This window comes from Mustela nigripes, chromosome 12, assembly GCF_022355385.1.
Source record: "Mustela nigripes isolate SB6536 chromosome 12, MUSNIG.SB6536, whole genome shotgun sequence".
NCBI lineage: Eukaryota > Metazoa > Chordata > Mammalia > Carnivora > Mustelidae > Mustela > Mustela nigripes.
Window position 1 is genome coordinate 6,804,113 of NC_081568.1, and position 19,870 is coordinate 6,823,982.

Here is a 19,870-nt window from a genome sequence, read left to right on the forward strand (position 1 = left end):
TAAAACTACCTATAATGCTCACTTTTAAAATCTACTAATATCAAAGAAAACCAGTAGTTCTCTTGATAGCATCCGTAATGTCCAACGAGCATTGTAATGGCCAAAGCTTTAAAACAAACTTTATTAAAAATGAAGGAAGGGTACTTTAAATTCAGATTCTTGGCTATTTTCTTAGAGTTTGACAAAGATATAGAACATACACAAGCAGTGCAAATTGCACATAACTTTATTTATGTTATTATAAATATAATATGATAGGCATACAAAACAAAATTAAAATAAAATAAACAGCCTGTATAAAAGTGGTTTATAACAAGAACCACCACTGACAGCTAGAGGAGGATTTTTTTTAATATTGTACTTTTCCCTTGAAATGCCTGTATTCAGAATGTTTATAATTTAAATATTTTCCTTAGTAGTTAGTCCCTGCCATTAAAAAACAAATCATTAGCATTTTTAAAGATTTTAACTGTCAAAATATCTGATAAATCTGGAATCCAAACTCCCACATGAGCAGCCCACTGCAGCTGGAATCCGTTTACACTTTACTGATCACATACGCATTTCTATACTATGTTATCCTCAGAGGATTTTCTTTTCCCCTGGAAAAAAATCAACCGACATTAATTCTTATTTTTATTTTATACATTCCTTTAAAAATATGCAGGTCTGCAACTGTGCCATTGAAGCTCGAGGTGTAAGCAATATTGTGAACATATAATTTCTATAATAATTTCAAATAAACATTCCTCTGAGAAAATTCTTAGTATATTTCATATTTCTCTATTTTCTGAAACTTCATCATGATATAAATAAAATATATAGTGATGCTTTGATGTATTATATTATCATAAAACTGCTTTATGATCATTTAACCAAGTAATCACAAAGTAAGACAAATCCAAGTTCTCGTGAAGATAATTAGCTAGTATCTTATACCCTGTTACCTATGCAATTAAAAAAATTACCCAAGTAATTCACTTCATTTTCTAAAAAATAGTCATTTCAACATAAATGAAAAGGCCCCCCCTTTTTTTTTTAAGATTTTTATTTATTTATTTGAGAGAGAGAGCGAGAGAGAGAGCAAGCATGAGAGGGGAGAAGGTCAGAGGGACAAGCAGACTCCCCATGGAGCCGGGAGCCCGATGCGGGACTCGATCCCGGGACTCCGGGATCACGACCTGAGCCGAAGGCAGCCGCCCAACCAACTGAGCCACCCAGGCGCCCGAAAAGGCCCTTTTACTTTCAAAGTTCTACATATGTTGGCAAAACAGCTCGATAGTACAGGAAACTCTCCTTCCAAAACTGTGTAATTTTTACATTTGTTTAATTCTTAATTTCTTAAATCTTTTGACAAACATGATATCTTGTAATATATTCTATTTACAAGAGAGGGAGACTGTTGTAGACCAATCGAGGTCTTTATAAATAAGAGAAAAACAGTAAGCGAAGAATTCCATGAGTGCAATTGTCTGTGTGTGCGTCTGTTGTATGGCCCTGGGTTTGTGGTCTTGCCAAATGCTGCTTAAAAGCAGACATAGTGTGTGGGGGGGGGCGCCTGGGTGGCTCAGTGGGTTAAGCATCTGCCCTCCGCTCAGGTCATGATCTCAGGGTCCTGGGATCGAGCCCCCCATAGGGCTCTCTGCTCAGTAGGAAGCCTGCCTACCCCCCCCTCTCTCTCTCTGCCTGCTTCTCTGCCTACTTGTGATCTTTGTCTGTCAAATAAATAAATAAAATCTTAAAAAAAAAAAAAAAAAGAAGGAGCAGCAGCAGACATCATAGTAGCCATGAAGTACCACCAAGAGGCGGACAGAGCATTTCAAGGATTCAATCAGTCCACAACAACCCACTTCTGCCTTTAAAGCATCACTAAAAGGGGTTTACTTATTCAATTACTAATCTTAAAATGACCACTAATGATACTGCAGGTCTGCTCTGAGGATGACATTTCAACTAGAACCGAAGCCAATGACGTATCAATAAACAAGCTGCACTCGTGCACTTGACGGTCCTTTTTTCCGCGAACAGTATCACAGGGAACATTCCTCATGACCACCGCCTACAAACACAACAGTCCTCTAACTTCTGTAAAGTTTCTCCCATGCCTGGATGGAGCCGTCTCAGTCTTACAGAAGGAATGCTACGCCTAATGCGGTATCGATCCGGCTGTTCCCTGTGATCACATAAAAATCTAATGCGAAGCTCGTTCAACCTGGTGAAGTGACCTGGGCTGGCCCGAGGAGAAGGAGAGCAGAGGGCACAGCGGGTCCCCGCACTCCGCGGTTCCGTACCCACCCGCCTCTCCTCCTGGGTAGGCAGCGCCCTGACTCTCTGGGCTCCTTACAGCGGGATCGCCCGGTCTCATCTGTGGCATGAGGGACTGCCCAGAAGCTTCTGCATTCTACACAGGCTCATGGAAACAAAATATTGCTTTTAAAATATACGGTAAATTGACAAGCAAGTAAGGAGAGTGCCTGAAGACTAATTCGAGCCGCTCTCCTGATGCTTGATTCAAGCTAGAAGATGCTGTGCTGTCTTGGCACACGGGGGCAGCGGAGAAGGTGCACCCTGAGCGCAGTTAAACAATGAAGCGACCACAGGACAAGAAGCAGGAAACAGGAAATCAACCCAGTGCATCCCCGTCGGAACCGTCCTCCTGGTTCCAGTTCCCAGACAGCTGGGGTGTTCTGGACTCAGATACGCTACAGAGCAGAGCTGAGTTATGGACTGGGCTGCTCCTAGCCCCAGCTGCGGAAGAACCTAGGGCGGGATGCCACGCCCCCCCCGGCGGGACGGACTCTCTCATTTCTCCAGGGCCCCTGGCTAGGACCTGTGGCTGAGGAAGGAACCACCACCAAGGACTGCCCCAGGTATGGGGCTCCCCGTGCATCAGCCGAGTCCTTTTCAGGCCGACTGCACTGCTCAGTCCTCCCTCCCCTTGACCTCCTCCCTTCCCGTGTGGCTAGCTCCTTTTCTCTCTCTCCTGCTTCTCCCCATGTCTCCCTCCCTCCTTCCCTACAAATTAGAATTCAAAAGGGACGTGATGTCATGCGGATGCACTTTCATATAGTCATTTTAATTATAAAGTAAAGCCAGATTTTTCTGATCGATAGTAAGTCTGACTTGGCCCTGTTTGGAAGGTCTGGCTAAGCTAATTACTTTGTATTGTGGATTTCATTTCATACATCGAATGACTTCAATCTGCTGCTCCAGGATATTGAGAAAAAATATTTAAATGATGTGATGTGATAAAAGCATTTAATCAAAAATATATTTGTGGGGCTGCCTGAGTGTCTCGGTCGGTGGGGCATCGGACTCCTGATTTTGGCTCAGGTCATGATCTCAGGATCTAAAGGGCTCTGTGCTCAGCGGGGAGTCTGCTTTCCACCCTCTCCCTCTATCTCTCCCCCCATGCAAATAAATAAATAATCCTGAAAAAAATTCAAAGACATATTTACAAAATGTATTGAGTTAACAGTATTGGAATTTCTCAACACTTTCTGAGTATATCGGTTAGACAAGGTGTCTGTACACAAAGAGTAACAGGTTTAATTTGGAATCCTCTGATCAGCCTTCTGAAAGGCTCTCTGATGTGCCACTCGGCTGGCACTGAGGGAGCACCTGTCGGTACCGAAGGAGCGAAAAAGTTGGCTTGCAGGTTAGGTGGGTTGCGATTTTTTGCTTCCAACAAAATTGAAGGCCAACATAAACAGGTTATCAACTGATACAGAGCAATAATGACAATCTCTGGTGTTAGATTACCAGGCCTCTGGCAGATGACTTCGAAAGAATTCAGAGAAGTGAGGGAAAATGCTGTGATCTTACATTTCCATCAATGTATGGAAGTCATACCTGTCAGTGCTTGTAACTAGAAGAATAAAAACCACAAAATGGAATTGATGCTAAGCCCTCCCTGAGTCAGGCAAGAGGTTACATTCATGCCTGAAAAGGAAACGTAGCTGGGAATTAAAAAAAATTGCCCAAAGGAATGCATTTCCAATAAAACCTCGCTTTCTAGTGTTAAAAGATTGTCAAAACATCTAATATTCATGATTTTTAGATTTCTTGTATGCTAATTTTCAAAACATATATTTAAAATGTAAAGACTAGGGGTGCCTGGGTGGCTCAGTCAGTTAAGCATCTGCCTTCGGCTCAGGTTATAATTCCAGGGTCCTGGGATTGAGCCCGGTGTTGAACTCCCTGCTCAGCTGTGTGTCTGCTTCCCCCTCTGCCTGCCATTCTCCCTGCTTGTGCGCACTCTCTCTCTCTCTGACAAATAAATAAATAAAATTTAAAAAAAATAAAAATAAAAAAATAAAATGTAAAGCATGCAGTTATCAGAAATGAAAATTTGGTTTTAAAATTCCATTCATATAATTTGTGTTTCTGTGGTAGTTGCAGGGTGGCAGGATATAGCGACCAATATAAGACTTCCACCTATAAATGTAACATATGAGGATAACATTCTATGAGGGAAAGATAATAGAAATGGGGAATGAAAGGAGGAAAAACATAAATTTTCTAAATATTAAAGGAGAGCCTGCTCATTGATTTTTTAAGTGGGCAGGTAACTATGAAATCACGAAGACACGGAGATTCCACTACACATTTAAATAGTGATGTAACAAATTATATCTTTGCAACTATTAAAACTTTTAATTAAAAAAATTATATGCCAATATGCAAGTATTTGAGGGGTATCTAGGTCGGCAATATTCTTTTGCGGGGAGAAGAGCAGGTGGCTGTGAGGAGACGGCCCCAGGACACTTACACCATCTACATACAAACATGGTGAATGAACCACAAGCATGTGTGGACGCGTGAGCTCTAGCTGCTACCCCAGATCTGTCCTTTACAGCTCTGGGAATACTACTCCAGGGGTAGCTTCTGAGACCACCAAAACTACATGACTTTGCTGCTCACACTCCAGAGGCAAAGCGCATCCTGCCTCCCCAATCTGCCGAAGGGGCTGCTTACGAGTACATGGGCTGCTGGAATAATTTTCCTTTGAAGCATTAAGTGACACTAGGCTTGGGTGACCTGATACACATGCACGCGTCTTTGTGGAGGGATTGGGTACAAGGCTGGGGACTTTCGCTCATGAAGTGTCTGCCTGAATAGCAGAGGCTCCCTTTCCCAGGTCCGACTGGAAGGTTGGCTAATGTGCGGCCAGAAGCGGCACATCTGCTTTCCATAAACCTCCACCTGCGTCCATGTCAGTACACCTCAGGGACGGGGAGCTGGGACTCCATCACTGGCAAGAACTGGCTGTGTCATCGACTAGGTGTCGCCAAATCTGATTTCATTGCTTTCATTCTCAGGAACCACCTCATGGCGAGGTCACGGTGGAGGGTCGGTGGCACTCACCTGCTTCTAGACACTGATGCTGGCAAAGGGAAAGGCCCGTGGGAGGAGCCCCGTCTGACCCGCGTGGCCAGTTCACCACAAACATGTGTGTCCTCCCAGGAGGGACCTAAAGTAGCCTGAATGTTCCAGAAGAGGATTTCGATTGACATGGACACTTCCCTCCAACAAGCCAAGAATATCGTGCGCATTAAAAACATGTTTCCTGATCCAGCAAAGTACGTATTACTTGGGTTTTGATTTGTAATGTAATCGATAATTGACAATCTCCTTCTGTAAATCACGTGATTTTTACGTGGTGAGCGGCTGTCCTTCGCCCCCTCTCTTGAAAAGGGAAGGTCACCAAGAAGGACTTCCCGCCCGTGCACAGTCTGTGCGCACACGTAGGGGTGCAGCGGCGTCGGGGACGCACCTGGAGCAGTTGGCGATCTCCATGCGGGGCCCCTCGCACTGCCAGCCGCCGCACTGGGGGGCCGGGCTGTCGCAGGAGCGGGTGCGGCACAGGCAGGACCCCACGGCGCTGCCGTCCGTGTGCGTGCAGGGCGTCCACGGAGACCACGCGCCGAAGTGCCCGTCCACCGTGAGATTCCTCGTCTAGGAAGAGGAGACACGTGAGGAGGTCAGCCGGGGTCAAGGTTGTCAACAGGCAAACTTCAAGATTGTATGTCAGAACACATGCGGAATATTTTAATGCTGCCATTAAAGAGGTATCTCATAAGAACACAGCAGAGGTCACTGGTGGAGACAATGCTGGAGGAGCGGGGGAGGGAGAAAGGGGTCCGGAGGGGTGGGGGAGGGGAGGGGACTGCTAATGGCTGGGCAATGAGGTTCACCCCAGATTTGTCCACGAACGTGAGAAACCCAAAGAACAAGCAGAACTAAAGTGAAAAATCACAGATGTGCGATTCTGCTGCCTGTTTACATCCCTTAAAAAAAAAAAAAAAAAAAAAAGACAGAAAGTTCAAAAGTTCCATTTCAGATCGGCCTAGCTCAAATGTCACTGCAAATGGTCAACATTCAATTTATAGCTGATTTAAGCAACCCGGGCTGTAGGAGTCGGTAGGCGCATCCCAGGCAGACGGTCCGTAACACCTCGGCCCCTGCGAGGACTTGCCTTGCCAGCGGGCGAGGAAGGGCTGGGCGTGGAGCGGTGTAAGCCCCAGGGACTGCGTTCTGAGCTTCTGAGCGGGGCAAGGCGGTGGGGGGGTGGGGTGAGGAGGGGCTGGCTGCCCAGCAAGCTCGGGTCTGGGACGGGGATCGAGGAAAGCACCTTTTTTTTTTTTTTTTTTAAATTTCTTATTTTCTTTCTTTATTTTTGAAGATTTTACTTATTTATTTGACAGAGAGGGAGAGACAGTGAGAGAGGGAATACAAGCAGGGGGAGTGGGAAAGGGAGAAGCAGGAGCCTGATGCCGGCTGGATCCCAGGACCCTGAGATCATGAGCTGAGCCGAAGGCCGACGCTGAAGGGACTGAGCCACCCAGGCGCCCCGGGGAGGGCACTTTGCCAGCCGCACCATCCTCACGGAAGAGGCTCCATGGACAAAGTGATTCATTCCTTGGAGGCTATAAACTGTGCCTGTCCTTTCCATTTCAGAGAAGTGCCAACACCCAGTGAAAACATGGTGAGCTTTACTTCCGTCCCATCATGTCTCCAAACACAGCAGAAAAAAGTCTCCGCGAACCCCCTTCCTTTGCTGTGATGGGGCTGGTGGGTCATCTCCAGCCACAGGATGACCCTCTCCCTCCTCCCTTCCTGTCGGGGCTGTAACCGCTCACATCCACGGGCGGGGGGGGGGGCATGAAAATCCAGAACCCACGCCATGCCTGGCGCTCTCCGAAAGAAGCCAAGAGGAGGGTCTGGAGCTGGCTTCGAGGGGACTCACGGGGCCCAACCCAGAATGGGAGCGCACACACGAAGATAGATTTTTCCCAAGAGGAAAATACCCCCGTTTCCAAGGTCCCTCTAGCCCCGTGCCGTCGGGATAAAAACGCTGCTCCTACTCGGACCGTACGTTGCCCTGGAGCCTTCAGGGTTTCCTTGGAGAAGAGAGCGCTCGGACAGAGAAGCAGGCAAGTGGACAGACAGACACGGGGGTGGGGAGGAACTGGAGGACGGGGGTCAGTCTGCAGATCGGTAAGTCCTGGGGAGGTCAGGTACAACACGATGGCTACAGTTCACTCACACTGCTGGATGGGACATCGGAAAGTTGCTAAGAGAGGAGATTCTCTGGGGAAAGACCTCTGGGTGGGGGGTATCTGTATGGGATGATGGGTGTTACGGGAACTTACTGGGGTGATCATTTCACAGTCCAGGTAAGCGACGTCACTATGCTGTATGCCTTCATCTCGTGCCGTGCTGTCAGTGACATCTCAGGAAAATGCCCAGGGAAGGAAAGAACCCTATGCACTAGACATCCTTCCCCCCAACCTCTGGGCGCTGGCAGGAGATGGTAGTCTCTAGGCCAAGAGATGTTATGCATGTTCTCTGTCCGACTGTCCGGATGAGCAAAAGATGGGCCAATAAAGACAGGGAACAAGAAAAATAACCTGAAATAAGTGGCAATAAATGAAAGAATGTTGTGGAATGAGGTAGAAAAACATAGAAGAGGGGCACGTGGGTGGCTCAGTCAGTGAAGCCTCTGCCTTCAGCTCAGGTCATGATCCCAGAATCCCAGGATCGACCCTGAATCAGGCTCCCTGCTCAGCGGGGAGTCTGCTTCTCCCTCTGGCCCTCTGTGCTCTTCTTCTCTTGAAAATAAATAAGTAAAACCTTAAAAAAAGAAAAAAGAAAAAGAAAAGGATGGAACAGTTACTATGATAAAAACACTGGAAAGAGAAAGAACTGTGCTGGGCACTTGTCAGTAAGAGCATATCATGACTGTGATTTGCAAGGTAAGGGGGCGCTTTCTGTTTTGGCCAGAGGTGGGGTAGCACATGGGCGGTCAGACTTAACCCCACCCTCCCCTCACCTTTTTGATGCTGAGTATCTTAGTTTGAGAATCTTCCTAGGGAACAGATCTGTGAATAATGGGGTAGGTTCTGCTACTCCCCTTTCCCGCATGAGTATTTTTATATTTTGTTAGTTTTCCTTAGAAGTCAGAAATAAAGCTAACTAGAATATTTTATCTTTGGTTGTGCTATCTCCAGATTTCTGTCAAGTGACTCTGTATTTGAGATGTGTGCTTCGTCTTACTAAATATTATATAGTAAGACATATATAGGTGGTAATGTATGCCAGGCACTGTGGTGAGTGATTTCCACGTCTTAACTCTGCAGTGTTCACAATGTTCTTGGTACCTACATCCATTTCACAGAGAGGCACACTGAGGTTCAGACGAGGCTCAGTTTATTCAGTCTCACTGGTTGTGAAAGACCCAAGAATCGGGCTAAACAAGCTAATCCAGAGACTATGATCTCCGTCACTTCATTCTGTAATGTGATTCATTGATCCTTCCCTGGTGAGAGTGTCATGGAAACCAGCACCGTACACTTTTATCCCTAACTGTATAATGGCAAAGTTCCCCTCACCTGGGAAGTAATGGATTCCCAAGTGCTAGCCGAGGAAGATTCAGTTCCTATTAACAAGCGTAATCCACAATCCTGCGTTTGAGTCACTCATGCTCATTAATTCTCAAGTAATCAAGGGCATAGATGCATTCGTTAGGTGCCGAGGTCCCTGGAGTGTATCATGAAGGTCTTCTGCACTCCACCTATTATCCTCATACTTAAATCAAAGTCTTCTATCTTCCAAGAGTATGTTTTTTCAGGCATCAAAAGATCTTCATTTATTTTCAAAGTTTCATGTCGTTTTGGTCAGTGATTATAACACTATAGGATATTGGATGTGCTCCATGGAAAGGACCGGCTCATGTCGTAATGTCAATGTCATTCTTAAATGTCTCTCCATGAACGAAGTACATGAGGGAGAGCGAGCACCTTTGAAGAGGAGTTAGCAGGAGTGTTCCGGGCTACGACAGGTTGGGTGGATAGGGGCATTCTTTAGAATGGAAGCACTGATGCCTAGCCTCAGGGAGATCCTGACATTAAATGAGGTAATCCATTCAAATGGCCTAACACAGCAGGCAGCACATGGTGTAGACACACAGTTAACCTCAGCTCCCTCTTCCTTCCTTTACCGTAGATTTAAGTACACAGTTTGGAATTACTGGGCATAATGTGCAAGGTGACCACGGGGTCACCTGTGGGTGGGTGTACACGTCCGACCCTGCTCTGGGGAGATGCTGGCAGCTGGAAATGTCACTGTCTTGTAGAGTGGGCAGAATGTCAGAAGCACTGGATTCACATCCTGATTTCTTTCCCAGTGCAATTTTAGAACCTTCTATAAACCCTTCAGATGTGCTCCATGGTGTTGCTTTCTCAGTGGAGGCTCTGGGCTCAGTCCTTGCTAAATATCTTTTCACTGCAAAGGTGCTGCTTACACACTGTGCTGGGGAGGAGCCAGTCACTGTAGACATCGAGGTGCTCGTGTAGTATACGGCACAGTGCATGCTGGAACAGGGAGAGTTCTAATGTGTGGGACAGTACGCTGGTGACCGTGTCCGCACAAAGCATGTGAGTGGCATTCGGGCATCACTACAGCCCGGGGAGATTTGTAAGACAACGCCCTCCTTGCTAAGCAGCACTGAGAGTTATGCAGGACGTAAACAATACCCAAGTCACTCTAGATCTGTAAATTCAGATCCTGCTGGGGCACTTCAAATCTCTTCACCTGAGAATGTTTTCGATTATAATTATAAAAGCCAACTACAGTCCTGTCTCCTGGACAAAAGAAATCCATAGACATTCTAAAATGGGGATCTTGTTGTGGAAAGTAGGTCTTCTTGCGCACCAAGTCCCCAGGAGGGTTTCCAATGGGCCCGTCACCAAGTGGAACTCTCCAGACATCAAAGGATTGCCTGGGTTCTGAGCGCAGCACTGACTTTGGGGGACTCCGTTGTGCAAAGTCCCTGGTCTGAAGTTCATGAATGTTTACTTGGTAGGTTTCCCCAGATTCTGCTCCACCCTTATCCTACTCCATGTTTGCCTAACTCCCACTGAGTTCCGTCCACATGGCAAAATCCCCACTTTCATTATTCAACTTGTGCTTTTACACTGGATATGAGATGCTCTGGTCTCATTAAAAATCCCTCCACTTGACTTCCAGCCCCCCGCTAGCTGTCACCTTGCGTTCCCGTGTACGTACACCTGATCTCCACCAAGACCCCCTGAGCGCCAACCCTATGCCCCCGCATGGTCCCATCTCTACTCCAACAAGATGAAAGAAACTATCATGAACTGGGAGAAACTCGCCAAAGGGCAAGCACAAGTGAGCATGGGAGGGCAAGGAACTTCTCGCCCTTGGAACTTCTACCGCCGATGACAAAACACTTCAGTTCTCCTTAAAGAAGTTAGGGGTAAGCAATATCTCTAGTATTGAAAAAGTGAATATATTCACAAACCAAGGAACAGTGATCCACTTTAACAACCCCAAAGTTTAGGCATCCCTGGGAGCGAACACTGTCACCATTACTGGGAGCTGCTATTTTATACCATGGCTGCTTTTTAAAATTTTGTTATACGAAAACAATGAATCATCAAAAACTAATAATGTACTGTGTGGTGAAAAACATAATAAAAAATAAAAATAAAATTTTGTTCATGGATCTCATAAAATCTAGATTGGTAATATTTTTAAGGCCAAGCCCCTTGGACACTGAAGCTCTTCTCAGTTTTTGCTTATACACGATTCATTCTTTGCAGCTAATTAAGTTGAAGAAGTCTGGGAATAAAGTTTGCAATAAGGTTAAGTTCTTTGCCTGGGGAAAAAACATCCCTCAGCTTATAAAGCTTAATTTCCTTTGGATAAAGAAATGTAGGTAAGGAAAATTATTTAACCAATTATAAGATTTTTTAATACACGTGTGTATGTGTATTTATACTTATATATAGTAAACATCTCTGAAATGAGTCTCCATCTTGCCATTCATGCCAGCATATGTTTTCCTTATAAAACAACAGTGGCATATCAGAAACGATGAAGTACAGTAGATTTGGCCAATAAAATCAAAACCTTTCTTCCATTTTAGCCAAAATAAAAAAGTAACACAGAAGCAAAATTATATTTAATAGCTTTCAAAAATACCTATAATTATACCTTAATAATTTTCATCTAGCTCATTTCTTTCTAAGAGAGATTTTTTAGAAAGAGATATACAATTAATATAGTTACTTAAAAAAAAAAAAAGCCAAAAAACCCCCCAAAATACCCAACCCTACAAGGGCGCCTGGGTGGCTCAGCTGGTAAGTCTGACTCTCCGTTTGGGTCCACATCGGGATCTTATGAGATGTGAGATCAAGGGGCATCATCAGGCTCAGAGCTCCGTGGGGAGTCAGCTTGATGATTCTCTTCTGCCCCTTTCCCCACTCATGCATGTGCTATCCGTCTCTCTCTCTCTCTCAAACAAATAAATCTTAAAGAAACAAACAAAAAACCCTACAGACCCATAATGGAGTTTCTTATGCTAGGCCCCCATGACACCAAACTGAGACTTAATTACAGTTTTGGTTCTTTTAGAAAAGGACTCTTAAACCAATCAGGAAATGTCTGATTAACACTAGTTAGGTTATCTGCCTGGAAGACCCATCATCCACTAAGGAAAGTAACTTGGCAATGACCAACCTGACATTTTGCCTAGTATTATAACTTCCTTACTCCTTCCTATGAAAGTCTTTGATTTTGTACCTCCTCAGAGCTCCTTTCCATCTGCTAGACTGGATGCTGCCTGATTGGAATTCATTTTGTTCAAATAAACCCTTAAAATTTTGTTTTATTGGGTCATGTTAGTCACCATGCAGTACATCATTAGATTTTGATGTAGTGTTCCAAGATTCATTGTTTGCATGGAACGCCCAGTGTTCCCTGCACTCTGTGATCTCCTTAATACCCATCCCTAGGCTCACCCATCCCCCCAACCCTTTCCCTTCTAAAACCCTCGGTTTATTTCCCGGAGTCCAGAGTCTCTCATGGTTCTTCTCCCACTCTGATTTCTTCCCCCTTCATTTTTCCCTTCTCCTAAGGTAAACTCTTAAAATTTTTAATATGCCTCAGTTTATCTTTTTACAAGTAGATATCTTACAAACTATCTTTACAAGTAGCTGTCTCAGATATCCACAAAACCCCAGGTCATACACAGATGGCCTTACTGCTTAAGAAGAACTATTATTATATTCTGCTACCCTTTTTGTCATTAAAAATGCAAGGTCAAACATCTATGAGAAAATTGCTCTGATCTTTCAAAAGTAGGGGCCCATAATGTAGAGCCTTGTTTATGTTATCTCTAGCTGCAGAGATTTAAGGTGAACATCTTTGTGCTTTTAAAGAATTTTCAAAAATGAGAAAGAACCTGGCACAAACACTGGCATATTTCTAATCAATTTCAAGAATCATTGAAAAAGAGCTACATAACCCAGCGGACCAGCAGCAAACCCCATTGCAAAGTTCAGCTCAGAGCCCGGAAGAGGTGATCTCACACCTTTGCAGTAAAAGCCTTCGATCTCGTGCCCACCCTTGGGAGATGATGCTGTTTTGACTAACCCTGGCCTTCCTCATATCACGTTACCTGATGTTCCCCCTCACAAACTGAAGGAAAGCCTTTTTAGGTTAGGTGAGGAAAAGAGCAGGTGACCACCCAGTTGCCACGGGCAGTTCTGCTAGGAGCAACAAGGCAGATCTCAAGGAAAGGAATGTGCTGCTTCTTTTTCCCGCTCTTCCCTGTAGAAGTGAGCCAGCTCTGACAGTCACAGGGACCAGCAGCTCTGTGACAGCACAGTGACTCTCAATCGGTTTTCAAACGCGTGGAGGTTAATAGCTATTGGTCATATGGTCTGAGGCCAGAAAAAGAGTTTGAGATTATTGCACAAAGAGTTCTAGAGACAAAGGAAAACAAACAAGTCGGGTTCTACATGTGGGGCCTTAAGCCAAAAAACTGGCAAAGGAAACTATTTTTCCTAGATTTCGAGAACTGGCTCCAAACGGAAGTGAGGCTCTTCATTCTGGGGGCTCACAGCAGGAATGGCCGTCACGCTCTTTCTCCCAGACCTTCCTGTGACCCTGAGACTGTCCCACATGGGGTCTAATAATTACAGCCTTTATTTTATTATTTTAAAAGCTCTACTTATCTCAGTTTCTAGAAATATAGCTTCCATGGGAAATTGGTGGGTGTGGAGTCACTATTTTATTAATGCTAAAAAGGGCAAGAGTCCACACCAATCTTGAGAGAAAACCCAAGAATGAAACAGAGATATTACACCCCACTAGCAAAGCAGCAGAGTTTTCTCTTACGATATGTCTCTTCAAAGCAGACAAAAAGCATATGGCAACATCTTGTGTGGCTCTAACGAACGCTCAGAGGGGAACCAGTTGAGAGAGCCCAGACCGGGTTTGCAAGGAAGGTTCCAGATGCGCATACAGGATATGGATTAGGATTCAGGGCAGCTGGGTTCCCATGGACGGTGCTTTCTGAGGCTAGAGAACACACACACTTACAGGACAGGTGGAGGTGCTCTGCTCCCACTGCGTCATGCTCAGGCTCTCCTCCAGGCTCGTGCATTTCTTCATCACCATGTCCCAGCCACAGTAAGGGTCCTGGGCCCCAATGCAGGCACTGCAAACACACACCCAATGGTCAATAAAGAGCAGCCTTACCCATGCAGTAACAGATGCGAGCTTAGGTGAGTCTAGCCCTGATGAATTGACTTGGAAACTAGTTAGGAGAAACCAAGTTTCAGTCGGCACACTAGAGAACAATGTATGCATATGCCCATACGTATCTAATTAAATCAATTAACTTTGGTTGAAATACCTCTATTTTTCCTAAGATACAGGGCAGACGACCAAGGGACTGTGTATACAACATGAGCCTTTTGGTGTCATGAATAGAGCTAGTTAAAATTTTTCAATGCTTAAAAAATCCTAGATGTTCTTATCACCACCACCATCAACATCACTGTCATCACCACCACCATCATCATCATCAACTGCAACCCCTTAGCAACAGGCAGTATTTGCTGAAAACCTGTTATATCTTTCAGATACAACTTTTATAAGATGCATTATTTTCACTTTATCATCATCACCATTATCACCATCGCCCCCATCACCACCATAACCACTACCACCTCCATCATCACCATCATCGCTACCACCATCACCAGCACCATCACCACCATCATCACCACCACCATCACATCTACCACCATCACTATCATCACCATCATCAACTCCACCATAACCGTCATCACTACTATCACCACCATCACTTCCACCATCGCCATCATCATCACCAGCACCATCACCACCATCATCACCACCACCAACATCATCACCACCATCACTATCATCACCATCATCATCATCAACTCCACCATAACCATCATCACTACCATCACCACCATCACCTCCACCATCGCCATCATCATCACCTGTACCATCACCACCATCATCACCACCACCATTACCTCCACCATCATCACCACCATCACTTCTTCCACCACCACTATCATCATCATTACCTTAGTAACAGATGTTATTTGTTGAACACCTACTATAATATATCAATTTATTATATCATTTAGACACTTTAATGAGGGAGGTAGTATTTTTACTTCATTGATAAGAGAACTGAGGCACAGAAGATTTAAGAAATTGGCCCAAGGACAAACAAATATACCCCAAACCCTTCAACATGGTCAGTATGAATTTAATAAAACAGGAAACTCTTCCTTTTGGGTTCCATAGCTTAAAAATAAATGAAAAATTTCAATTTAATAGTAACTTACTATAGCTCCAACTGCAATATATTCAATACGTTATTTCAGAAGTATTGCAGATGGTGGATACTTTATTTTGGCTTTGTCTCTGTGAAAGAGTTCATGCAGCACATGGGCATCATTAGATGAAGAATTTGGCCCTATGTCGTCAAGGCAAGAGGTGTTCAAGGGTGGAGGGGAGCAGACAGTGTGACAGTGACTGAGCCAGAATTATACAAACGATGACCCCACAGGCAAGCAGGGCATTGAAGACCTGAGAATTCACTCTCTGAAGGGGCCAAGAGGTCAGATGTGCAGGAAATGAGAGAGAGGAAAGGCAGGCTAGTGCAGCACGAAAGTGCTAATGTCCTCTTAAAGGGAAGGGGCCCTTCAGGCTGGGGAAATCTGTTAGCGGATTACCAGTGAACCAAAGTAGGTCTAGAAATCACAGTCTAACTATCAAACATGGGCCAAGGAGGTAGTATAAGTAATATTAAATTGTTAATATTAATGATACAAAATAATCAATTAACATATCAAATATGATCACCACATACCAAGCACCATTCTAAGAACCTGGTCTCGTTAGCTCATTGAACCCTCACAGAACCTTACAAATACAATCCTTTGATTAGCTCCTGCATTTATTTTAAGTGACATAAATGTAGTCTTTAAAATGCAGAAACCCAAGCAGAGAAAAACGAAGTTGAAGTCCCACAGCAGGGGAAGATGGCACAAAATGCAATAAATCAAGCAATAATGGTAAAAATTATTATTTATTGTCACTATGGAATTATTATTAATTTACCACCCAAAGAGGTTCCAACAGAGATGGTTACTACTGGCTCTTCTCCCAGCAGGACTAGGGTGGGTGGAGAGGGGCGTCGGACAGCTGCCTGTCACCACAGCCTCGTTGGAACTTGATGGTGAGTGAACACATACATGTGGTCACATACAAGGTAAACTGAGGCACATTAAAATTTTGAATACGGTAGCCCCAAATCAAAAGTGCTTAGGAGGCTCCCCTAACAGAAGGTAGGGGAGAGAATTTTATGAAGAAGATTTGGAAGCAACCCAAGGAAATTATTTGATTGGCTATAACTTGAATGGGGGCCTTATTTGGGAATGCCTGGTTGACTGGGATTGGTCATTCCAAAGTTTCACTTTCCCAGATTCGAGTGTGGGGACTCTGACATTGGTTTCAGTCTGCCCAGGTCAGCTACCAAGGCTTTGGGGCCACCCCAGTCTAAGGGCCTCTTGTTGAATTACCTTACCAGGCATACAGTAGATGCACATGAAAAAATCAGACAAAACAATTACTACAAAGTACATGCTTTCTAGGTACTATTCACACTTTTATTCATTTGGGGGATATTTTCTCTGCACAAATAGCATTCATGCATGAATACGTCTCTATATACATATATATTTTTATTTTGTTAATGAGTAGAGTTAGATATAACACACACAAAGGGACTGTTCCCATAGCCTTCAGTTTTGCTTTTTACACATAAAAATATACTGTCACATTTTTTCTTGCCAGTATATACAGCTCTACCTGATTCCTTATATGGCTGTACAGTATTCTATTACCTAGAAGAATCAACATTTATTTAAATCCTTTAAAAGCAAGGTTGTAATGTATACGTTTGTATGTATTTTCTACATGATAAATTTCTATACATGGCATTGAAGAGGTAGAAGTTATAGGTATTAATGATTTTGTACCAATCAACAGTTCGGAGGAGAACTCTTTCTTCTCTCCCTGTTCCATGCTAGATGTTGCCTTTTTTTTTTTAAACTTAGCCCTTTCTGATAGATCAAAACACTCTTCTAGCTCTCTGATCTATTTGTTCAGTTGTGAGATTAAAATCTATTGTGTGTGTGCACATTGATGGATTACCCGTATTTCTTTTCTTGTAAATTTCCTATTTGTAACCAATTTCTGCTTTTTGTTTCTTTTTGATTGAGTAACTGGCTTCACTCCTTTTATGTAGTCATTGCAAGTGAAAATTTCCATATTAGAAAATTAACCCTCTATCAGTAATGTTTCAAATACTTTCCCTACTTGTTACTAAGTAACAAATGTTGAGCTACAAATGTTTCAAAATTTTATGGTGTGAAGTTTATGAATCTTTTCCTTTACAGCATCTGAAATTTGTGCTATATTTTGAAAGAGCTTCCACACTTAAAAAATCATAAAAACATTTCTTCAGGATTCCTTCTGATCCTTTTAGAGTATCATTTCATTAGCCTCCTCGTCTGTGATCCGTGTGAAATGCATTTCTAGCAACTCTTCTTTCCTCCCTCCGTTTGTTGAATTAAAACAAACAAGCAAGCAAACAAACAAACAAAAAACTATATATATATTTTTTTAACCTAAACTTCCCAATCCTCATACCCACACTAGCAGACCTGGCACTTAAGTAACAAGGAAGCTGTGTATGGTTTATTTTTCCTTTTTCTACCAAATTCAGACAACATCTTTTTAAAACACAACTTTATAACACAAAGTGTGAGCATCAGCTTCTGAAACTCTCTAGTTCTTGAGGTTTGGGAATATGATTTTTAATAACTTGTTTTTTAAATAAAAATTCACTGCAATGATCAGTTCCCTAGAGGAGAATTGGACCTGTATTCCTGTTTTAATAGTACGTAAAGCATATCTCACATTTCTCAGTTTAAAGAACTCATCATTTTTAAGACATACAGTTGATTTGATTTTTTTTTAAAGGAATAAGAGAGAGGAAGATAAACCAGTGAATGTATAAGACAGGGAAGTGTGTGTTTTTGTATCTACAAAATAAGATATTTCTCATATTGTCACTAAGCTCAGGGTCAACAAATCAACTCTATGCAGATGTTATTTTGTGGGAAGTTTCTAGAAATCTGAAGACCCCTCCACTGTAGACAGATCCGGGCAGAGTGAGAACTAAGAACTCTTCTGCTTCCTTCTGTGAGTCCCTTGGTGGCACAGTGAGATCTGACCCACAGTGCCCATGTCTTACGGAGCCCACCCGCCAGATTGACTCCACAGTGGTTATCACACATGGGAACCCTTCTCTGCACATGGTCCCATCTTCACACTGGTGAGCAAACGGGACAAAGCTACACTTACAGAATGATTCAAAAGGCCTGAATTCCTTTTAATGCTTCTTATTAAAGCAACACGAACATTAGACAAAAATTAAAATTTCCCAAACAGGAAAATTCCACCAACCCCCTCACTTTGCCCCTGGCTTCTCTTTGCAAATCTGCCTGCAGGACCGAAAAAATGCCACAGGGTTACACAGGATATTGAAGCTGTTTTCAATGAAAAGCTGCTTGTAAAAACATCTCTTTCTTCCCATAATGTTGAGGGCTTTGCGCATTCTTAACATTCCACTTATCCCTTAAAACTACTAACACTCCTCTCCAGGCATAAATACCCATTCATTAAAAATTCCATTTATAGATAAGTATGTTTCCCTCAGTCAAAATATTTCAGGCCATAGCAAAATTCAAATGAGCCCTACCTTTACTCCAAAGTATACTTTAGGAAAAACCTATGATCATAACTCATTGCTGTGGGAAGGCGGGTCTTTTAAAGAGACGGCGTGGAAAATCACAAATTCTTATTAATATGGCCATCATGAAAGAAGCTTTTCTTCATTGTAGTTTGAAAATGTTTTTCTTTGTATGATGAATCTTTTTAATAAAAAGCCTTCCACATTTTGTTAATAACCTTAGATTATTCTCACTTGATATATTGCTTTGGTATTTGAAAGTATCTGAATTCAGAAAATATGTTGGTCAGAATCTGAAAGTTTAATTTAAAAACATATTTATTGAGAATATGTTTTGGAGCTAAAGGTCTATTTAGACACAGGCCTTAATTCTAGAAGAAGGATAAACCACTTTCCCTTTTCTGGGACAGTGATATTAAATGTTTCACTAAATGCTTCCTTCAAATTTTAAAGTTTACAGTTATGCTATTTGCTAATTTGGGTAATAGGGAAAAGAGGTATATTCATTAAAATCTTCTACTGTATTTCTAGGCAGCTGGAGATAATTCCTGAATACAGTCCTTTTGCGTGTTAGATTATCTAAGTGTTAATGTCTTTATCTGACTTGTTTCTGTTATACTAATTTTCATTAAATCAACTTATTTTTGATCTTAAGTATTCTTGCCATATTAAGAACATGCATTCATTAAACATGAGATTTTAAGTGATTCCAACATTCATTCATTTGGGGCACACTTATGAGCACCTGCCGTGAACCAGCCTGAAAACAGTGGGGGTACCATGGACAGCAAAGCAGACACAGAATTTACCCTTTGGAAAAGGAAATAAACACTGAAAAGTGGCAACAACCATTTCCAAAAGGAATAACCCAAAGAGGGAAACCCTGTTTGGATGGATGGGTCTGGGGTCAGGAAATACCCCAGGGAGTGGCATTTAAGCTGGCATCAGTGAGATGAAAAGGAGTGAGCCTTTTGACATGGCTTAGGAAATCAGAACAGTCAGCAGCGAGACAGACATGGGATGGGGAAGGCACTGAGGTAGGAGGGAACTTGGGCAGTTTAAAGGGTGAGATAAATGGAGGCCAGACTTTGGTTGAACCTTGAGGAGAGGAATGGGCAGAAAGCCCGGGAGGTCCAGTCAAGATTTAGGGCTTCCTAGTAAGTGCTGTAAACTTTAAAATACTGTGCAAAA

At 43.2% G+C, this 19,870-nt stretch overlaps 1 protein-coding gene across 2 annotated transcripts in view; it reads right to left on the minus strand.

Moving 5' to 3' along the window:
• SEMA5A (semaphorin 5A) overlaps window positions 1-19,870 on the minus strand; it is a 444,506-nt gene that overhangs the window by 53,158 nt on the left and 371,478 nt on the right. For both annotated transcript variants that reach the window (XR_009407368.1, XM_059416873.1), the window contains exons 14-15: window positions 13,912-14,029; window positions 5,777-5,958 (exon numbers count right to left, since the gene is read on the minus strand). Coding sequence is in view for 1 of the 2 variants with exons in the window: in XM_059416873.1 (XP_059272856.1) it covers window positions 5,777-5,958; window positions 13,912-14,029 (300 nt within the window). In the remaining variant the exon portion in view is untranslated. The remainder of the gene's footprint in view (window positions 1-5,776; window positions 5,959-13,911; window positions 14,030-19,870) is intronic.